Raw genomic sequence first — 19,994 nt, 5'->3', positions numbered from 1 at the left:
ATGAATAGTACTGACATTGGACCACAATACATGCATACATAAATTGGATAATTTCAGATATAAGCAATTTCAGAATAAGTGATGTGCTGATGTGAGTGGGTACAGAAGTCATTGTATAAGGGGGGGTTTCTTCTCTGAGGAGGTAACATTTGACCTGAGACAAGCAGGGAACAGGCATGTGAAGGCCCTGAGACAAAAAAAGGGTAAACTGAGGGAAGCAATAACGTGTTTCCTGTTATCTTAACCTATAATCACTTTCCGTTTTCCTATGATAAAAATATTCTTTAACTGGACACTGGTGGTTCACACTTGTAATCCTAGCTACTTAAGAAACTGAGATTTAAGGATAGTCGTTCAAAGCCAGCCCAGGCAGGCTAGAGATTACCAGGTTATCTTTAACCATCAATAAGCCAGAAGCAAAGCTATGTCCCAAGTAATAGAGTGAAAAAGATAAAGGGTAATTCCTAGGCCCTGAGTTCAAGCCCCAATACCAGCACAAAACAAACTAAAAAAATCAATATTCTTTAAAACTAATCAGAAGACAAACACTGATAGTAAACTGCCTTTATGGGTACAAGGAAAGAAGAATGAGAAAGGAAATTTGGTGGTTTAATTTTCCCAGCTCCTTCCATTTCATGGAGAAGCCAGGGTTTGTGCTTAGGCTGCCACCTGCCTACTCATTAGAGGTACTGACGAGAGAAATGTTTATCAAGAAATCACTCATTTGGATCAACAGTGGATCTCAGATTCCCCCAGGCCTGTTTCTTTTCAGCTCACACATGGGTAACTGCTTTGTTCTACACCTCTTAAATGCCAAGTACTCAGAACCATCACATGATTCTCTCTTCCTGTGCTTGATATATCAAATATTGTTAGATTTGTTCCCAGCTCTAGAGATCTTTTCCATCTAGTCAGTCAGACCTGGGTAAGACAGGAAGGTCAGCACTGATCCCTCCATACACAGATGTGCCAAGGCAAGTTAAGCCACTGCAGAGTTCAATCACAGACTGTTTTCACTTTCATACACACGAGAGAAAATAAAAGGGAACACTGTGTATAGTAGAGGGAAACAAAACATAGACAAATTAGAGATTATCAAGAATGAGAAAAGAAAACATCTAAGAGAGTAAAATTAGATTCAATAAATAAATAAGTACAATCACACTTCATTACCTGAAATGTTTCTGGTTATGGAAATATGATGGTGGCTTGCAACTAGATACACAGATCTTGGTCTGAATCCCAGTTCTATCAATCTTTTAAAAAGACAGAAGTGGCCGGGCGCTGGTGGCTCACGCCTGTAATCCTAGCTACTCAGGAGGCTGAGATCTGAGGATCACGGTTCAAAGCCAGCCCGGGCAGGAGAGACCGTGAGACTCCTATCTCCAATAAACCACCAGAAAACCGGAAGTGGCGCTGTAGCTCAAGTGGTAGAGCGCTCGCCTTGAGCTGAAGAGCTGAGGGACAGCGCCCAGGCCCAGAGTTCAAGCCCCACCACCGACAAAAAAAAAAAAAAGACAGAAGTGGAGCTATGACTTAAGTGGTAAAGCTCTAGCCTTGAGGGAAAAAAATCTAGGAACAATTCCCATGCTCAGATTTCAAGTCACTGTACACGCACGCACACACATACATACACACACACACACACACACACACACACAGAGCGAGGCCACTCAAGAATTAGCATATTGAAGAATAATCAGATTGTGGTATATACATGTAAATAAACAATTCTTTTTTTCCTCCCAAATACCAGAGAGACTATAATGAAACATTATCAAATAGCTATTATAATTCTGAGCCTCTGGGGCTAGGAAGGTGGCTCAGTGGTAGAGTGCTTGCCTTGCATGCATGAGGCCCTGGGTTCAATTCCTCAGCACCACATAAGCAGAAAAAGCCAGCAGTGGTGCTGTGGCTCAAATGGTATAGCGCTTGCCTTGAGCTGAAGAGCCGACAAAAAAATAAAATAAAATATAATTCTGAGCCTCATTTCTCCTCAATTCCATTTTGAGTCCATCAGTGAGCACAGATAATAAATGACTAAAAGGAAAGCACTAAGACCTGATATCTAAATGAATGTTCTCTTCAAGAGGCAACAGGCACAAGACTCACTTTCATCCAGCTTTAAAGATCCAGAGGGGTTGTTTCCGGTGTCATCCAGATTCCCTTCGCCACCACCTCTCGACCGGGAATTCCAGACCTTAATCACTTCAACATCATTGTCACTGCCACTACCACTTGAGCTACTGTCTTTCTTCCCCTTCTTCCCCTTTGTTTTCTTTTTTCTGAAAATAGAAAAATCCCAACATGAGAAAAGCATACTAAAGATATAAAACAAATTATCAGATGACAATTAGCAAAGGGATATCTTAAATGTGAGAATACAGAGCACAAACAGTGCTGGATTTACTTGGTATACTCATCAGAGCTTAGACTCATGGAAGTTTCATCAGAATCCGAAGCTATGAATTCATCCATACTATCTTCATCAAAATACCCCTAAAGGGGAAAAAAAAAGACAAAAAAAGTAGTAACTTCATTTCAACATATACTGAAGATGTATAATAATGTTTAATTTCCTTTAAGGACACATATAGTGACATGACAAATGGAAGGAATAAGGAATTATCATAAATTGCAGAAAATGTTGGAGACATGATGGAATGGAAAACAGGAAAAAGATGAAAGAAAACACGATGAACATGATAAAGACTGTTGCTGCTATTATACTAATACTATATTACTATTATACTAAACTGAGTTTCTTAATTTTGATAACTTTACTATGGTTACACTAAGATGTTAATGAGAGAAAAATGAGTCAAATGTACAAGATAGCTCTCCACTACTTTTGTAACTTTTCTATAGGTAGTCAATTATTTCAATGTAGTAGAGGGTTTTTACTTAAAATAGGCTCAAGTAAAAAAAATATTTAAGTCACATAGAAATGAGTTAAAAATACAAGAGGTTGAGCTGGTTTACCTTATTTTCTTTGCTAATGTAGTCCAGCTGCAGACACCAAGGATGAGTCCAGATTCGACTTAACATCTGAAAATCTTGGAAAAGTTTTGCACCTGCCTTTCCTCTGCCACCTTCATTGTTATTCCCTACACCTGATCGAAAGAAAGTACAGTTTGAAGACACACAATTCTTCAACCACAATGTTTCTAAATTCCACGTTTTGCCCTTAGCTATCACCTGGACTCCGAATGTGAAAAACTTATCTTGTTTCTTAAAAGAACTTTTTTTTTTTTGGGGGGGGGGCTAGTCCTGTGGCTTGAACTCAGGGCCTAGGCACTGTCCTTGAGCTTCTTCTGCTGAAAGCTAGTACTCTACCATTTGAACCATGGCACCACCTCTGGCCTTTTCTGAGTAGTTTACTTTCCTGCCTGGGCTGGCTTCAAATGATAATCCTCAGATCTCAGCTTCCTGAGTAGCTAGGATCACAGATATGAGTCACTGGTACCCAGCTTCAAAAAACATTTTGAAATACATAAAATAACTGGCATTATAAAGGATACCTACTTTACAGAAATATGTGATATAGAAATATACAACTTGTAATGCATTCAGTAGTAAAGAAGACCCAACAGGTGCAATGAACACCCAGAACTTTGACATATTAACCAACATAGGTGATTTGGAGATGCTGGGAGCAACATTATAGAAAAATACTTTTCAGTTTCTTTTGATAACAAAGTCAAGTGTAACACTAATACCACTGTATCTGTTATCTGTACACGTTATTCAACAAAAGGTTGCCATTTTACTCCAAGGTTCCTAAAAGCATGTAATTTTATTTGCTTATTCCAGATCTTAAAAGCTAGCTTGGGGGTGTGGCTCCACTGGTAAAGCACTTGCCTAGCAAGGGGGAGACCTTGATTTCAATCTCTAGTTCTGCCCCCTAAATACTCAAAATCTCCATAACTTAATTCACAAACCCTAGATTTAAAATTCCCCTTTAACTGCATATAGCCCTTTAGCAACTCTCTCCTACTATGTGAACTCCAAAAAGGTACTTCTGAAAGTAATCATGATTTTGATGTACAAAAAGTAATTATTCTGGAAATTTCTGTCTGGAATAACTTCATCAGGATAGTTTTGTTGTTTTGTTGGTTGTGGGTCTTAAACTTAGGGCCTGGGCACTGTCCCTGTCTTCTTTGTGCTCAAAGCTAGTTCTTTACCACTTGAGCACTACCTCCCATTCTGAGACTCTTATCTCATGTGGCTTCGAACCACAATCCTCAGATCTCAGTCTTCCAAGTAGTTAGGATTACAGGCATGAGCCATCGGTGCCCAGCTTCAAAAGGATATTTTCATATAAAGAAAATTTAAATTGTACAGGACATGTATGCAGTTATTTCCTTTTTTCTGTTTTAGTTTTCTATACCCTTTGTCTTGTATATAAGTTTATCCCAATCCATGGAAGGGAAAGGGAATCACAGAAACAGAAGGATAAAAGATGAACTAATGCAAAAATGATATTCGACACTGTGATGGAAATGAACTATACAACTTGAGTGGGGCCGTAGGGAGAGGTAAGCAGGAGAAAATGAGTACCCCAATGGTACTCATTACCTTACTTATAAAACTCTAACCCCCCTGTTCACCTTTACAATAATTTTTTTTTAAAAAGGTCCAACTGTTTGGAATTTTAATTATATCTGACTAACCTTCAGTAATATGGTTATTAATTTTTTTCTTCCTGAGGAGATAGGCTCACAACTTTGTATGTTTTGTTTCAGTAGTATAGGTATAGTTGTATTCCTGTTATTTGCATTCACACATAGCCAGACCAAAGGAGGATACTCTCAGGAGAGGAACACAAAGACTCAATGCCTATGTGTCTCTAATCATACAAAATAATATTTATTGTAATGAACTACAGAAAGTGGGGAAAAATAAAGTTAAAGGGAAATTAATATGGCTTCATTTGTATGACAAAATTATCAAAGGGGATAAAATGCAAAACAATGGTTTAAAAGGGCACTGGTGGTTCACACCTATAATCCTAACTAACTCAGGGGACTGAGATCCAAGGATTGTCATTCAAAGCTAGCCTGGGAAGGAAAGCCCATAAGACTCTTATCCCTAATTAACTACCAAAAAAGGCTGAAAGTAGAGCTGTGGCTCAAGTGGTAGAACACTAGCCTTAAGCACAAAAGCTCAGGGACAGCATGCAGGCCTGAGTTCAAGATGCAGGACCAGCACAAAAAAGGTTTTTTTTAAAGGAAATAATAGCATTTAGTAATACCATAGTTTCCTCTTCAGAGTTTTTTTAGTTGTATGGGGATTGAATCCAGAATATCAAACAAAGTACACTGAACCATAGCCCACCACTACTGTCCTGTTTCAATGTAAGTTAACCAATAATTATCAAGTCTTGATGAGAGAAAACTAGGGGACACAGACACAGACACACACACAGACACACACACACAGACACACACACACACACACTACATGAAAATCTTGAGAAAAAATAGTAATCTCTCTGTACAACACCTTAATAACAATAATGAAAATACATTTTTAAAAAATCTTCAGGCATTACACTGCCTGATACAGGCATTTCCACTGTGTATAATGAAACCCATTGCTCTGAAAATGAAGTACCTAATTCATCACAGCATAAGTGCTCACAGTACTCTCTTAATTCTTTCTGGTTTTGGCAATACTGGGAATTTTAACTCAAGGCCAGCCTATGAAGCCTGATACTAGTCACACTTACAGCTCTTTTTTTTTGGATCAGTTGTGGGACTAGAACTCTGGGCCTGGGTAGGATCAGTTGTGGGACTAGAACTCTGGGTCTGGGTGCTGTCCCTGAGCTCTTCAGCTCAAGGCTAGTTTTCTACCACTTTGGCCACCGTGCTACTTCTGGTTTTGCAGTGGTTAATTAGAGATAAGAGTCTCACAGACTTGCCTGCCTGGCCTGGCTTTGAACTGAGATCCTTAGATCTCAACCACCTAAGTAGCTAGGATTATAGGTGTGAGCCTCTGGCGCCTGGCTGCAGCTTTATTTAACACTGGTTATTTTTGAGACAGAGTCTTCCTTTTTGTTGGAAAGTACACCTACACTGCGATCCTCCTGTTTTGTGTGTCCTACCATAACTTAAGAGTTGTAGAAAGGTATATAAAATTACATCCACCTTTTTCTGTTGACATGGAATCACTATTTTTCCTTGCCTAAGGCTGGCTTCAAATCATGAACCTTTCACTCTCAGCCTCCCAGGCAGTTAGAACTATGTGTGAGCTATGGTGTCTGGCTTAATTCTTTTTCTTTTTTTTCTTTTTTTCAACTTTTCTTTTTTTTGGTACTGGGGATCGAACCCAGGACGTTGCACTTGCTAGGTAAGCGCTTTGCCACTGAGCTACATCCCAGCCCCCAATTCTTTTTATATTTGTAAGGTCAGTAGTGATACCCTTTCGCTCTTTTAGTTATTGGTGTTTTTCATTATTACTTTGTAAGTATGGCCTATAGGAATGAAGCACTACATATAACTTTTTTAAAATTACTAGCATTAATGCATCTCTTGAACTTTTGCTCAGGCTGGCCTAGAACTTTCATACTCCTGGATCTGTTTCCCACATAGCTGGGAAGACAGATGCAAATTCTGGGTCATAAGATAGAAAAAAAATCTGAACAACACTAAGATTCAAACCCCATTTTCTCCAGAAAGTTTCTGGAAGAACAACATTATCATTTTACTCTAAAATGTACTGCTTTTCCTAAAAGATTAGCTTAGGTAGTTTAGCATGGATTTATTCCACATTTCTAACTGTTCTGCAATAGCTCTTTAAAATTAACGGCTTTTATTTACGTGTGATGTATTTGGCCCAGGCCCCATGTTTACAAAGCAAAGATTCTTTCACTGTACCTGGTTTTTGCTTCAATTTGATTTGAAAATATTAGAGTCTTCTCAAAAATGAGATGTTCAAGCTTATCATTTGTAAAACAAAGAGAACAGATATGGAAAAAAATGACCAAGATGGCGCTCATGGCGCTCTTCAGATAAAGATGCAAAGAGTTCGGTGCCCGTTACCTGTTAGGTGATCTAAGTAGTATTGGTAAAGCTTGCACTGAATAGCTGTCATTCTCACAGCCAGCACATACTCATGTTTTGGAGGTAAAAATTTTGTTAATGCTGTATAATCTTTCCTCTGTAATTAACAAGAAAGAGAAAGAAAAATAGTTAATAAACTGCTTTAAGAATTTGTCACGCTTATTAGAAAGATGCACACAGTCACGAAGTATTTTTTCAACACACCCTTTTCAAATCACACAATCAGGGCTGGGAAGGTGGCTCAGTGGTAGAGCGCTTGCATGCATGAGGCCCTGGGTTCGATTCCTCAGCACCACATAAGCAAAAAGAAAAAAGCCGGAAGTGGCGCTGTGGCTTAAGTGGTAAAGCACTAGCCTTGAGCTGAAGAGCTGAGGGACAGTGCCCAGGCCCAGAGTTCAGGACCCACAACCAGACCAAAAAAGAAAAAATCACACAATCATTCACATATGAATATGCTTCATGCATTTCAGTTTGTTGTTTGAGGCAGTGTCTTAAATGATAGCCATACAGCCTTGAACTTGAAATTTTTCTGCCTCTGCCCCCCAAGGTCCAGGACTACAGGTATGTGCCATCATGCTCAATTTAATGTACTTTATCTGACAGCACAATATGATACACCGATATAAGATATTGAAGCATATCAAACAAATTTTAAAGTGGCCATATGACAAAATTCAAATTCTCAAGATGGTCTTTCTCAGGAAGAAAAAGAAAATCACTAAAGAGAATTCAACAGGTGGTGCTAGAAAAATTGAAGGTTTACTCGTATAGCAACACCTATGAATTGAAAGCCTAATACAGCCAGCACATGCTTTTTTATTTTGTCATTGGTCATGGGCTTGAACTCAGGGCCCAGGTGCTGTCCTTGAGCTCTTTTGCTATACTCTACCACTTTGAGCCAAAATGCCACTTCCACTTTTCTGGTTAATTGGAGTCTCCCAGGACTTTTCTGCGTGGGCTGGCTTTGAACTGCAATCCTCAGATCTCAGTCTCCTGAGTAGCTAGGATTACTGGCACCTGGCATGACATATGCTTTTAATCCTGCCACTTGGAAGGCTAAGGCAGGGGAGTAAGAGTTCAAGGCCTGCCTGACCTACACAGGGAGACCAGGTCTCAAAAAAACATTAATGCAGTTTAAGTAGTCACCTCTGAGCATGATGTAGCAATATGCCAAACAATAACACACAGAAGGGTATTTACCCATCCAAGAATACAAGCCATGTACAATACTCTTTAAACCATTTAATTATAGGGATAGAAAACAAAAGAACACAATGCACTAAGGCACAAAGAATATTTAAACATAGGAAAATATTGTCTGGGCTATTGATAGCAGTGAAATATAAACACCAAGGGCTCAGGAGGAGGGGAGAGTGGAGGGTAGAAAAGAGGGAATGGCTAGAGTTGTAGAATGCCTGGTATCCTTCCCCTAAAAAGTATTTGGCAATGGTGGCTCACACCTATAAACCTAGCCACTCACAACACAGATCTAGAGGATCACAATTTGAAATCTGCCCATACGACAAAGTCTAAGCGACTCCATCTCCATTTAACCAGCAAAAAGCCAGACTGGAGGCATGGCTCAAGTGGTTGGGCAATCAAGCCAAGTTAACTCAGGCCCCTGAGTTCAAACCCTAATACCAGCAAAAAGAAAGACACCAAGTACTTGCTAGCACATGTAACTAACCAGACCAAATAGGGTGGCTTTGTCATGAAGGACGGCAGTAGTGCCATCCAAAAGCACAGCCTGTTTAAGTATAAAACATCTGTGTAGCTGTCATCAATGTTTAGTGTCTAAAGAGAAGTGGGCATCTGGCTGACAACTCACTTTCAATAATCCTACTCAGGAATATACATTCACTGAAGGTCTGTATTAGCCTTTCCCAGTGGTTGTGTATATACTTGGTGCTTGTCATTGTAACACAGCCTCACAATATAGCCCAGGCTGTCCTCGAACTTGTAAATTTCTAGTTCCAGCCTCTAGAATGCTAGAATTATGGGCATGTACCATCACACCCAGCTTTTTGAATATACTTCAAGGCAATAATATTGGTAATGATTACTTAAACAAATAGTTCCTCGCGTAATTAATACTCTACTCTTCCACAAACATTTCAGATAGTAATGTTTAGAATACAATACTATAGAACCAGTGATTGTAAGAAATTTCTTTTTCATTTCATTATCTCTTTTTCCTTCTTCCTTTTTATATGTGGGGGGAGGAGTGTTGAACTGTACTGGGGATTGAACCCAGGACCTCAAGCATGCTAGTTAGGTCCTTTACCACTTGAGAAAGCTTCTAGTACAGGACTATCTTAATCATAACAGCTGTGCTATCTACAGGGATTCTCTGTCTTACAAAGAATGTAAACATTAATAAAATATGATGTTTCGCATTTAGCAAATGAATCAATGAACCAATAACTCCACTTTAAACTTCTCACTATAATTTTCTTCTTGTTGTTGTTGTTTTGCCAGTTCTGGGGCTTGAACTCGGCCTAGGCAGGCTAGCAATCTATCACTTGAGCCACAGCACCACTTGCAGCTTTTTTCTGTTTACAGGTTTTTTCTGTTTATTTGGTATTGAGGAATCAAATGTAGTGCTGTATGTATGGTAGGCAAGCACTCTATCAATAAACCACATTTCCACCCCCTCACTATAATTTTTTTTTTAAACCAGGGCTGAGAACCAAACCCAGGGCCTTGGGCGCGCCAGGCGGGCACCCTTCCGCTGGGCTAAACCCCCAGCCCCTCACTATAATTTTTTTAAGACACTAGAATGTTAAATACATTTGTGAAGACAATGCAACAGTATAGACTAAAAAAGTAGAAGAAGAGAACAAAAATAATTATAAGGTTTAAACTCAAAGAAAATATTTTGAGAATCCAACATAAATAAGAATATTGTATACTTTGGGACTTTGTCCATACCTGAACACAGCCAGCTAACATCTCATAGAGAATATGAGCACGTTTTTTCATCACTCTGACGTCTACCATGGTAGAATCTGCACACTGACCATTTTGGATTGGATTTATGAATCTGTTCCTGAACTCCTTAATGGATCCAAGCAAATTTTCCTTGATAAAGTTAACCATGCAATGATCTAAAAAGAAGACATTAATTTATTAAAAACCTTAATGATGTTAAAGATAATTAAAGACTTGAAATATCAAGCTAAGTGTAAACACTGCTTTTAAGTCCTACCCAGCTCTGAATTACTTAAATCACACATAAGAATTTAAAATAAAATTCATCCTTAAACAAGAATATTATTTTTAAAAACATTTAAGGACATTTTATTCTAAATCACTAATCAAGATATGTCTATAAATGTAGCCATGATTTTTTTATGGACAGTGAGAGTATCTTGTGAAGAAAACATACCAAATAGAAAAATGCAAACAGATAATAAACTACCAAACCAAAATTTCTATTAACTTAGTTTCAGAAGACTTGAGTGTTATCATTGTCCTATACTAATTAGCATCACAATTTGAAATGGCATTTCTGTGAAAGGATAACAGAACAGAAAAAAAGGCAAATGAACAGATAAATAAAAAAACATTTTTAAAAGTGGCAGATTACAATGGGAAATTTCAATTGTTATGTGATAACCAATATCCCTGTAGTGCTTAGCTTCACCACCCACAGGAAAACAAGGGAAATAACTAAGTCACTTCCCGGAGGCATTTAATCTGTTCTCAGCCATTCTTCCATGGATATAGCACAGTGCTCCTACCTTCTCCAGCTTTCTGCAATGTTCATGTTTGACATTTCTTTTGTATTTCTTAATGGTTACCGCTCCATAAACTACTCTATATCCTTACAATATCTACTAAGTAATTATAAGCATTCATTGAGACTTTCTAATACTTGTTAACTCTTTCAATTTCCTTATTTATATCTGAACAATCATAATGCCACATATCTTCACTTTAGTTTATTGCTCATATTATAAAGTACCTCACTTGAAAGTATGATGCTCTTTCACAGTAACCTAGAGGGACCAACACAGATCATGGTCACGGACTATGCTAAACACATGAAAGACAGATGGCAAAAGCTGCAAAAACATATCTGACACAACAGCTGCAACAGTCAATAGTCAATGTATTAACTCACACTCAATCAGGTTATTTTGAAGTGGAGTTCCTGTTAAAATAATCCTTCTCCTTGATCGTATAGAATTCATAGCTTTGGAAACAGCAGATGCTTCGTTTTTAAGAATATGGCCTTCATCACAAACAACAAAGTCAGGACCTATAAGATGTACAAAACAACACAATTCAAATACGATAAAATTGAAAATGACCAAAATAAAAGTTCTGCTTGTAGCAAAAGCTTATCAATAACAAAACTTAAACAATATTTAACAAAATAGTGAACTTTCTGAGGAGTATTAATAAAACATCTTATATATGGATTTTTTTGTTTTTGTTTTATTTTTTGTTGGTAGTCGGGCCTGAACTTTGGGCCTAGGCACTGTTCCTCAGCTCTTCAGCTCAAGGCTAGTGCTCTACCACTTGAGCCAAAGTGCCACTTTCAGCTTTTTCTGCTTATGTGGTGCTGAGGAATCAGAACCCAGTGCCTCATGCATGTGAGGCAAGTACTCTACCACTGAGCCACCTTCCCAGCCCTCTATATTTGTATTTTTAAAATAAAGTTTATTATCTATTTAAGTATCCTACAAAATTTCATTGCTTTCCTTTCTGGTTAACATATACACAATATAAATATTGAGATCAACAATAGCAGCTGCCAGAGCTGAGCGCTGGTGGGTGGCTCATGCCTGTAATCCTAGCTACTCAGGAGGCTGAGATCTCAGGATCACGGTTAAAAGCCTGAGGGGGCAGGAACCTCTGTGAGACTCATCTCCAACAAACCATTAGAAAACCAGAAGTGGTGTTGGGGCTCAAGCAGTAGAGTGCTTGCCTTGAGCTGAAGAGTGCAGGAACAGCACCCAAGCCCAGAGTTCAAGCCCCACAACCAACAAAAAATAAATAAATAAACAAACAAAAAAACAATAGCAGCTGCCAAACTGCCTTCTCTGTGTCACACATTTTAAAAATTTCACTTGCATGATTTTCAGAAGTAACTTTTCCAATATGACAAAACAAATAACAGAACTTAGACAAGGTCACCCAAGTAGTAAGAAGTATTACTTATATATATATATCCTAAAACTAAAATCTATACTAGTTTTATATTAAAAGACCAGGTATTATTATTTGAATCCTAAAATGTTTTCTATTGGGAGAAGTCATTTCTATTGAATGTACATCACATTCTTACTATCATAAAATTGAAAATTCGTTAAGATGATACATCTGAAACCTACCCATCCTCATCATTGCAATATTCTACAGTATGATCTCATTTTCAAACAACCAACTCAGAATATAAACTAGTGCAAACAATATGAAAATAAGTATGGAGACATCTCAAAAAACTAAAAATAGGCAGTAGTAATATGGCTTAGTGGTAGAGTGCTTGCCTAGCATGCATGAGTCCCTGGGTTCGATTCCTTAGTACCACATAAACACAAAAAAATATTTTTTTTTAAAGAAAGTCAGAAGTGGCGCTGTGGCTCAAGTGGTAGAGCACTGCCCTTGAGCACAAATGAGACTCAAGGACAGTGCCCACACCCTCAGTTCACGCCCCAGGTCTGGCAAAAAAGAAAAACAAAAACAAAAAACAAAAGTAGAACTACCATATGATCCAGAAGTATCAGTTAGACAAAGAATAAAACAAAAGTGCTTACACACTTGTGTTTATTGCAGCACTACTGACAATACCCAAGATATGGAAACAGCCAAGATAAACTACAACTGATGAATAGATCAAGAGAATGTGATGTATGTGTACACACACACACACACACACAAACACACATATACATGCAGTAGTATTATTCAGACATAAAGATGATAAATAATCAATCTGATTAAAGTACAGTATATGCATGTATGAAATATGAAATATGGTGAAGCCTCATTGAACAACATGCACATGACAAAAGTTTATATGAGAGAGGTGAACTATGTCTTGTCTTCTTTGGGTATGGGTACTAGCGAGGGACACAGTGAAGAAGGCAAATTACATTATGTACATGTATGAAATTGGAATAACAAAAGCTTGTTGAGACTGGTTTGGAAAGAGGGGAAAGGATGAGGTAGAGCAGGAATTGGAGTGAGTTTGATCAAGGTACACTGTGCATACTATGGACACATCAGAGTGAAATCCCTTTGAACAATTAATTTAGGCTAAAAAATAAAAATCACCTCAAATAGGTAGGTTTTACATGTAAATGCATAAATATGACTTAAAGGATTAATTTTGCCCAAGGCAAAGTCTGTGTTTGATATCCAGAGTATTTTGTGAACCTGGAGGATTTGGAACATTATGATAGTCTGTGGCACTAACATGATTTGGGGGAGGGGGGACCCAGTTATGTCACGGCATCTTTTCATATCTTCAAGAACTGAAGAGTTTCCAGGCACTGGTGGCTCACGCCTATAATCCTAGCTACTAAGGAGGCTGAGATCTGAGGATCACAGTTCAAAGCCAGCCCAGGCAGTAATGTTCATGAGATTCTTAGCTCCAATTAACCCCAGAAAACCGGAAGTGGCGCTGCAGCTCAAGTGGTAGAGTGTTAGTCTTGAGCTGAAGGGCTGAGGGACAGCACCCAGGCCCAGAGTTCAAGCCCCACTACAGACCAAAAGAACAAACAAACAAACAAAAAAAACCAACTTCAGGAAGAATATACACAAGAGGTCAGATTAGAAGGAACAGCGCTTGGACTTCTCGATACGCATCTTTTTTTTTTTTTTTTACTGCTTCTATTTTGCTTAAGAATAATCCTGCCCATGTAATTGTAACCCCTCTGTACAGTATGTTCACAAAAAATTAAAATTAAAATTAAAAAAAGAAAATGTATTATAAAAAAAGAATATGTGCCACTTTTATGATGTTCTGAATTCAAAGTATATGTTACTATGGCAACAGAAGGAAAGAAAGCAGTATCTTTAGCAAGGTTACCTGAGGGACTATACACGAAGTTAATCGCCATCATTCACATTTCATTTATTAACTGAAATATATATATATATATATATATATATATATATATATATATATATATATAGAGAGAGAGAGAGAGAGAGAGAGAGAGAGAGAGAGAGAGAGAACAATTTCTAAAATTAAATTTTTAAAGAATTTTAATGGCTTAGTTGGTGTGTTGCTGCACACCTGTAATTTCAGTAATGGCAGAAGCTGGGGCAGGAGGATCAGTTGGGTCCAGGAATTTGAAGACAACATAGGCAAAGTAGCAAGACTGTCTCAAATGGAGAAAAGAAATATGTTTCAGATGATCTTGGAAATCTATTTTCTGGAAAACTGCATTCACAAATATCAACATAAAACTGAGGTAGTAGGGTTCGAAAATACTTAGAAATCATTTTACAGAAAGAACAGAGACAATGACAGCCATGAAGGTCTGAAGAGAAGAAAAGAGGATTTGGAAGGAGCTGGGGATAAAAGCTCAAAGGCCTAGCATGCATGAGACCCTAGAAGGGAAGGAGAGAGGGAGGAAAGGAGAGAGAAAGGATAAAGGACAAGGACGTGTGAGGGAAAGAAGGAAGGGTAAAGAGAAGAAAAGAAAGGGGAAGGGAGAGACTTACTCTGTTCAAAATTAAAGCCGTATAGAAAGAACCTATTAACTTAAGATAGTTTAATACAGTATGGGTATCTATCATTACTTTAAAAAATTACATGGACAGATCTTATTGCTTAAATCTAAAAGTACAGGGAGAGAGCCACGCACTGGTGGATCACATCTGTAATCCTAGCTACTCAGGAGGCTGAGATCTAAGGACTGCATTTCAAAAGCCAGTCTATCTGGAAAGTCTGTGAGACTCTTACCTCCAGTAAACTATTCAAAAAAGTGGTGTTGTGGCTCAAAGTGATAGAGTGCTAGCCTTGAGCAAAAAAGCTCAGGGCCAGCTCCCAGGACCTGAGTTCAAGCCCCACAACTGACAAAAAAAAAGTATAGAGAGAGTAAAAAAGAGAGAACAACAAATTATGAACTTTAGAACATCCTTTGTAAAACAAACTAAATCAGAAAACTTCAACCGACCAACTTAACTACACTAAAAGGGAAAAAAGGCTTTCAAAATAACTGATAGGTTAGGAGATAAGCAGGTACTGTTATACAACATCTAAATATAAATTTTTTGGTATGTTATATTGCCACCTATTGGTAGATTTTTTTTAATAAAAAACCATTTAAAAGACATTCACTAAATTGTTAGTAATTTAAAAATAAATAAAATTTCAGAAAATATTAGGGAAAAATGATAAAAAATGTTAGGGACTGTCTAGACATGTCTGTCTAAAATCTCTTGAGCCACTAAAACCAGAAAGATAATAAAACATGACTGCTACCACATTTTGCCAATACGAATTGGGGTGAGTTGGATGCCAGTGGCTTACACTTGTAATCCTAACTACTCCAGAGGCTGGGGATGGCAACTCAAAGCCAGCCCAGGCAGGAAAGTCTGTGTAACTCTCATCTTCAATTAAGCAACAAAAAGCTAGAAGTAAAGCTGTGGTTCATGAGGTAGAGTAGCACTAGTCTTGAGAACAAAAACTCAGGGACAAGGCTCAAGCTAAGTTCAGGCTCAAGCTAAGTTCAAGCCCCAGAACAGGCACACACAAAAATTAAATACTTGGCTACTTCTAGCTACTCAGGAAGCTGAGATCTAAAGATTTCAAGTAGAATATAGCCTGGGGCAGGAAAAGTCCATGAGATTCATCTCCAATTAATCAGCAAAAAGCCAAAAATGACAAAGTAGGTCACATTATAGAGCACTGTCCTTGACTGAAAAAGCTAATGGAGAGCCAGGCACCAGTGGTTCATGCCTGTAATCCTAGCTACTCAGGAAGCTAAGATCTGAGGATTACAGTTCGAAGCCAGCCCAAGCAGAAAGAAGTGGACTGTGGCTCAAATGGTAAAACATTAGCCTTGAGCATAAAGAGGCTCAGGGACAGTGCCCAGGCCCCAAGTTCAAGCCCCACAACTGAAAATAAAGCTAATAGAGAGTGCCCAAGCCCTGAGTTCAGGCCCCAGTACCATCAACGGAAGGAAGGAAGGGAGGGAGGGAGGGAAGGAGGGAGAGAGGGAGGGAGGGAGGGAAGGAGGGAGGGAGTCAGGCAAGAAAGACATTAGAAATATGAACTTCCCATTGTGATGTCTTCAATATAGATAAACTAGCCGCAATTCTTCTAACACATTGGAAAAAGACAACTATTTTCAGCATATCGAAGTATGGAGAGAATTCTAGGGCTAGCAGGTTTTCTTTCTATCTGGACACAGGGTCTCATAATATAATCTAAGCTGGCCTGGAATTGAGGATCCATTGCCTCAGCCTCATTAGTGCTGTAAATAAAAGGGTACATCACCACACTCAAATGTGAAGAGAGTTTTTACTGTTATGAGATCTCCCCTGAAAACTTGCAGACTCAGAAAAAAAAGTCAACATTAACAAACAGAACAGACAGATGATTTGACCTTACTGAAGTGGTGCTGATACTAAGAACCAAAAAAGTCAGAACCAGAAGGACCGGGCTGAGAAGGTGGATCAGTGGTAGAGCGCTTGCCTTGCATGCATGAGGCCCTGGGTACAATTCCTCAGCACCACATAAACAAAAAGAAAAAAAAAGTGGTGCTGTGGCTCAAGTGGTAGAGCGCTAGCCTTGAGCTAAAGAGCTGAGGGACAGCGCCCAGGCCCAGAGTTCAGGCCCCAAGACCAGATCCCCCCCACACACAAAAAAAAGCAGAAGGACCAATGAAATATTAGTATTTGTTCCATAAAACAAAACCACTTAATTTTTAATATACTTCTTCATGTCAATGCTTGTTAACACCTTACCTGGATCAACTAGAGCTTTATTAAATATTTCTTTCAGTTTCCGACTCTTTACATTCCTTCCTTGAGCAAGATTTCTGTACATCTCATACCCTATGATCATCACACCACCATCTTCTTGCCACCTCTGAAGCATGTAACTTCTCTCCTGAGGACGTTTCACAGTGGCTAACTCAGAGACCTTGTATGGGAAAATAAGAACAGTTATTATAGCTATTGAAATGAATGAATACTAAATATTCCCAATGAAATATGAATTCAAAGGAATGAAAACAGTGTATCAAGTTCATTAAATTATTTTAATAGAAAACAGTTAAAATGTAATACCTCAAGCTTTTCATCATCTTTTAATCCCTCCTGCCACTTCTCAAATTCATTCATCCAATTCAAAGCGGTATTAAGTGGACAAACCACTAAAGCTGTACTGAAATCCAATTTGTCACACAGGAGGACTGTGTGAAGAAAACTTACCACCTACAAGAAAACAAATTGCCATATTAATACTTTTGTTTTGTGTTTAACAATGAGCCAACCAACCAAGCATAATTGTCTAATTCCCAACCCACATAAGATACTGGGAAAGAAATGTAACTTAAAATGAGAACATTCAACTAGGTAATCTATAAGATCCTTACAATTGTAAAGTTTTCATGATTCTATGATCAATATAAATAATACAAAGATGTCACACCAAAACAAATTTTGTGGCCTTCACAGAATGTCTCAAAAAACCCTTCAGAAAATATTACTGCCCGTTTAGAAGAGTATTTGAGTACTTTTCCATTGGCATAATTTTGACTAGCTGAATCTTCTAAGAATTACCTTATGGTCTGAAATTATATTTTTCACTAATCTCACATCATTTGTACAACTCTGGCCATTTAAAAATGCAACTTTCTTTTCCTGGAAGTACTGGGAACTAAAGCTAGGACCTTGTGCATGTTACACAAGCCTTCTGCCAGTGAACTACACTCTATGCCTAGAATATTCAGTAATCTTAACAGTGAAAAATATTTTTACATTCTTGTTACTGTGTATCACAGACTGCTAAAAGTTGTACAAGAAGTTGATTTCTGACTGGCGGTGTGGCTCAAGTGGTAGAGCACTTGCAGTTCAAATTTCAGTACCTCCAAAAGGAAGAAAAGTGAATTTTCCCATGAGTCCTTACAGTTGACAGCTTTACTTCATTAGGGTCTGTGCTCAAATATCACCTCTTTCAAGATGCCTTCCTTATCCCTGAATCCTCCTTTATCATTTACAACCTACAAGCACACTTCTTATTTTATTCCCCACTAGAAAATAAGATTCTTAAGGAGAGATCTTGTTATTGTCTTCACTGCTTCATTTGCAGCAACACCTGTACCAAGAACATAACAGAATCTACTGTACATTCACACCTGCACAAAACAGGATATTTTCATGGTACTTCTTTCTTACCTGTAAAGTCTTACCAAGGCCCATGCAGTGGGCAAGAATGCACCCTGAACCTGGAGACTTCTTTGTTTTCTTCACAGACTCACAGCAACAATCCCACATAAACTGGACACCTAAAAACAAGTTTCAGTAAGTTCAGTTTGTAAGTCGAAGTTAAAACTCTTTCCATATATGCACATCAGAAACAATCAAAATTGCTAGGAAATCACATTAAAAAAAAAAAAAAAAACACTAGCTGGGTGCCGGTGGCTCATGCCTGTAATCCTAGATACTCAGGGGGCTGAGAACTGAGGATCAAGGTTCAAAGCCAGCCCAGGCAGGAAAGTCCGTGAAACTCTTATCTCCAATAAACCACCAGAAAACCAGAAGTGGTGCTGTGGCTCAAGTGGTAGAGTGCTCACCTTGAGCTGAAGAGCTGAGAGACAGTGCCTAGGCCCAGAGTTCAAGCCCCAAGACCAAAAAAAGAAAACAACATTGAGAAGTAAATAAATTTTTAAAGGCAAATGAATTTTTTTTCCTCCAAATACATTAGAAACAAGACACGGCACACACACATTAATAGGGCATTCACAGATGTTTTTCACATCCTGAGATGGTCCAAAGTGACATAAGAACACTTCAATAAAGTGGAAATACATTGTGCCTATGGATAAATATGGCATAAGTAATCTCACTGAAAGCTATTGAACAATAAAGGGCTGGAAAGATGAGAAAGTACAGAGAAATAAGGGACAGATAGTCTGATGAAAATATATGCATATGCAAAACACCACACCATGGGTGCACCCCTAGTACAATTAATAGTAATAAATGAATGTCAGGGAAGTAAAATAGGCTCTGCTGGACAGTGAGTATAAACGGTAGGAAGAAGGGGAATATAGTTGAAGTACTTTATATGTATGCATGAAAAGAGAACAATGAAACTTGATGAAATTGTTCTAAGAAGTGAGAGGGAGAATAAGTGACAGTGACAGAGGGGATGAGGTTATATGCATGATGGAAATATCACAATGAAGAACCATTGTACAACTAATGTATATTAACAGAAATCTTAAACAAGAAAGTATTCCTTAAAACAAAAATATTATAGAAAGAGAAACAGTCTACTATCGAATATACTTACTAACTTATTAAACCCATTGTGGGGGAAATGCCAGGAGATAATTCATCACTTCCTGTTTATTCAACCGTGGAAAAAGAAAGCTACCAACCCAAGAAGTTAGAATTGTGTGGTTTCCACCTTATGAATTAATTCACGTACACATTCAAAACTGACCTAGTAAATACTCTAACCAAGCAAAGAGCAGGAATATAATAAGGTAGTTGAGGAGCATTTTAACACTAATGCAGGAATATTGCTTAAAAACATGCTTAAAAACATAGCTGAGGCTGGGAATGTGGCTTAGTGGTAGAGTGCTTGGCTAGCATGCATGAAGCCAGAAGTGGTGCTGTGGCTTAAGTGATGGAGTGCTAGCCTTGAGCAAAAGAAGCTCAGGGACAGTGCCCAGACCCTGAGTTCAAGCCCCAGGACTGAAAAAATAAAACATAGCTGAGCCAGGTGCCAGT

The 19,994-nt window shown here is 38.3% G+C and overlaps 1 protein-coding gene across 5 annotated transcripts in view; it reads right to left on the bottom strand.

Annotated features, from left to right (window-relative positions):
• Positions 1 to 19,994, bottom strand: part of Atrx (ATRX chromatin remodeler) — a 177,726-nt gene that overhangs the window by 39,637 nt on the left and 118,095 nt on the right. For all 5 annotated transcript variants that reach the window (XM_070040154.1, XM_070040155.1, XM_070040156.1 and 2 more), the window contains 9 exons: positions 18,432 to 18,541; positions 17,322 to 17,468; positions 16,998 to 17,175; positions 11,191 to 11,328; positions 9,996 to 10,171; positions 7,044 to 7,161; positions 2,983 to 3,113; positions 2,411 to 2,499; positions 2,113 to 2,285 (listed from right to left, as the gene is read on the bottom strand). In XM_070040154.1, coding sequence (XP_069896255.1) covers positions 2,113 to 2,285; positions 2,411 to 2,499; positions 2,983 to 3,113; positions 7,044 to 7,161; positions 9,996 to 10,171; positions 11,191 to 11,328; positions 16,998 to 17,175; positions 17,322 to 17,468; positions 18,432 to 18,541 — 1,260 coding nt within the window. The remainder of the gene's footprint in view (positions 1 to 2,112; positions 2,286 to 2,410; positions 2,500 to 2,982; positions 3,114 to 7,043; positions 7,162 to 9,995; positions 10,172 to 11,190; positions 11,329 to 16,997; positions 17,176 to 17,321; positions 17,469 to 18,431; positions 18,542 to 19,994) is intronic.

The sequence above is a fragment of the Dipodomys merriami genome, unplaced genomic scaffold (assembly GCF_024711535.1).
Source record: "Dipodomys merriami isolate MVZ:Mamm:240054 unplaced genomic scaffold, mDipMer1.0.p SCAF_3, whole genome shotgun sequence".
In the NCBI taxonomy this organism is placed as follows: domain Eukaryota; kingdom Metazoa; phylum Chordata; class Mammalia; order Rodentia; family Heteromyidae; genus Dipodomys; species Dipodomys merriami.
The sequence above is the reverse complement of the archived record's forward strand: the minus strand, read 5'-3'. Positions and strand labels throughout refer to the sequence as shown.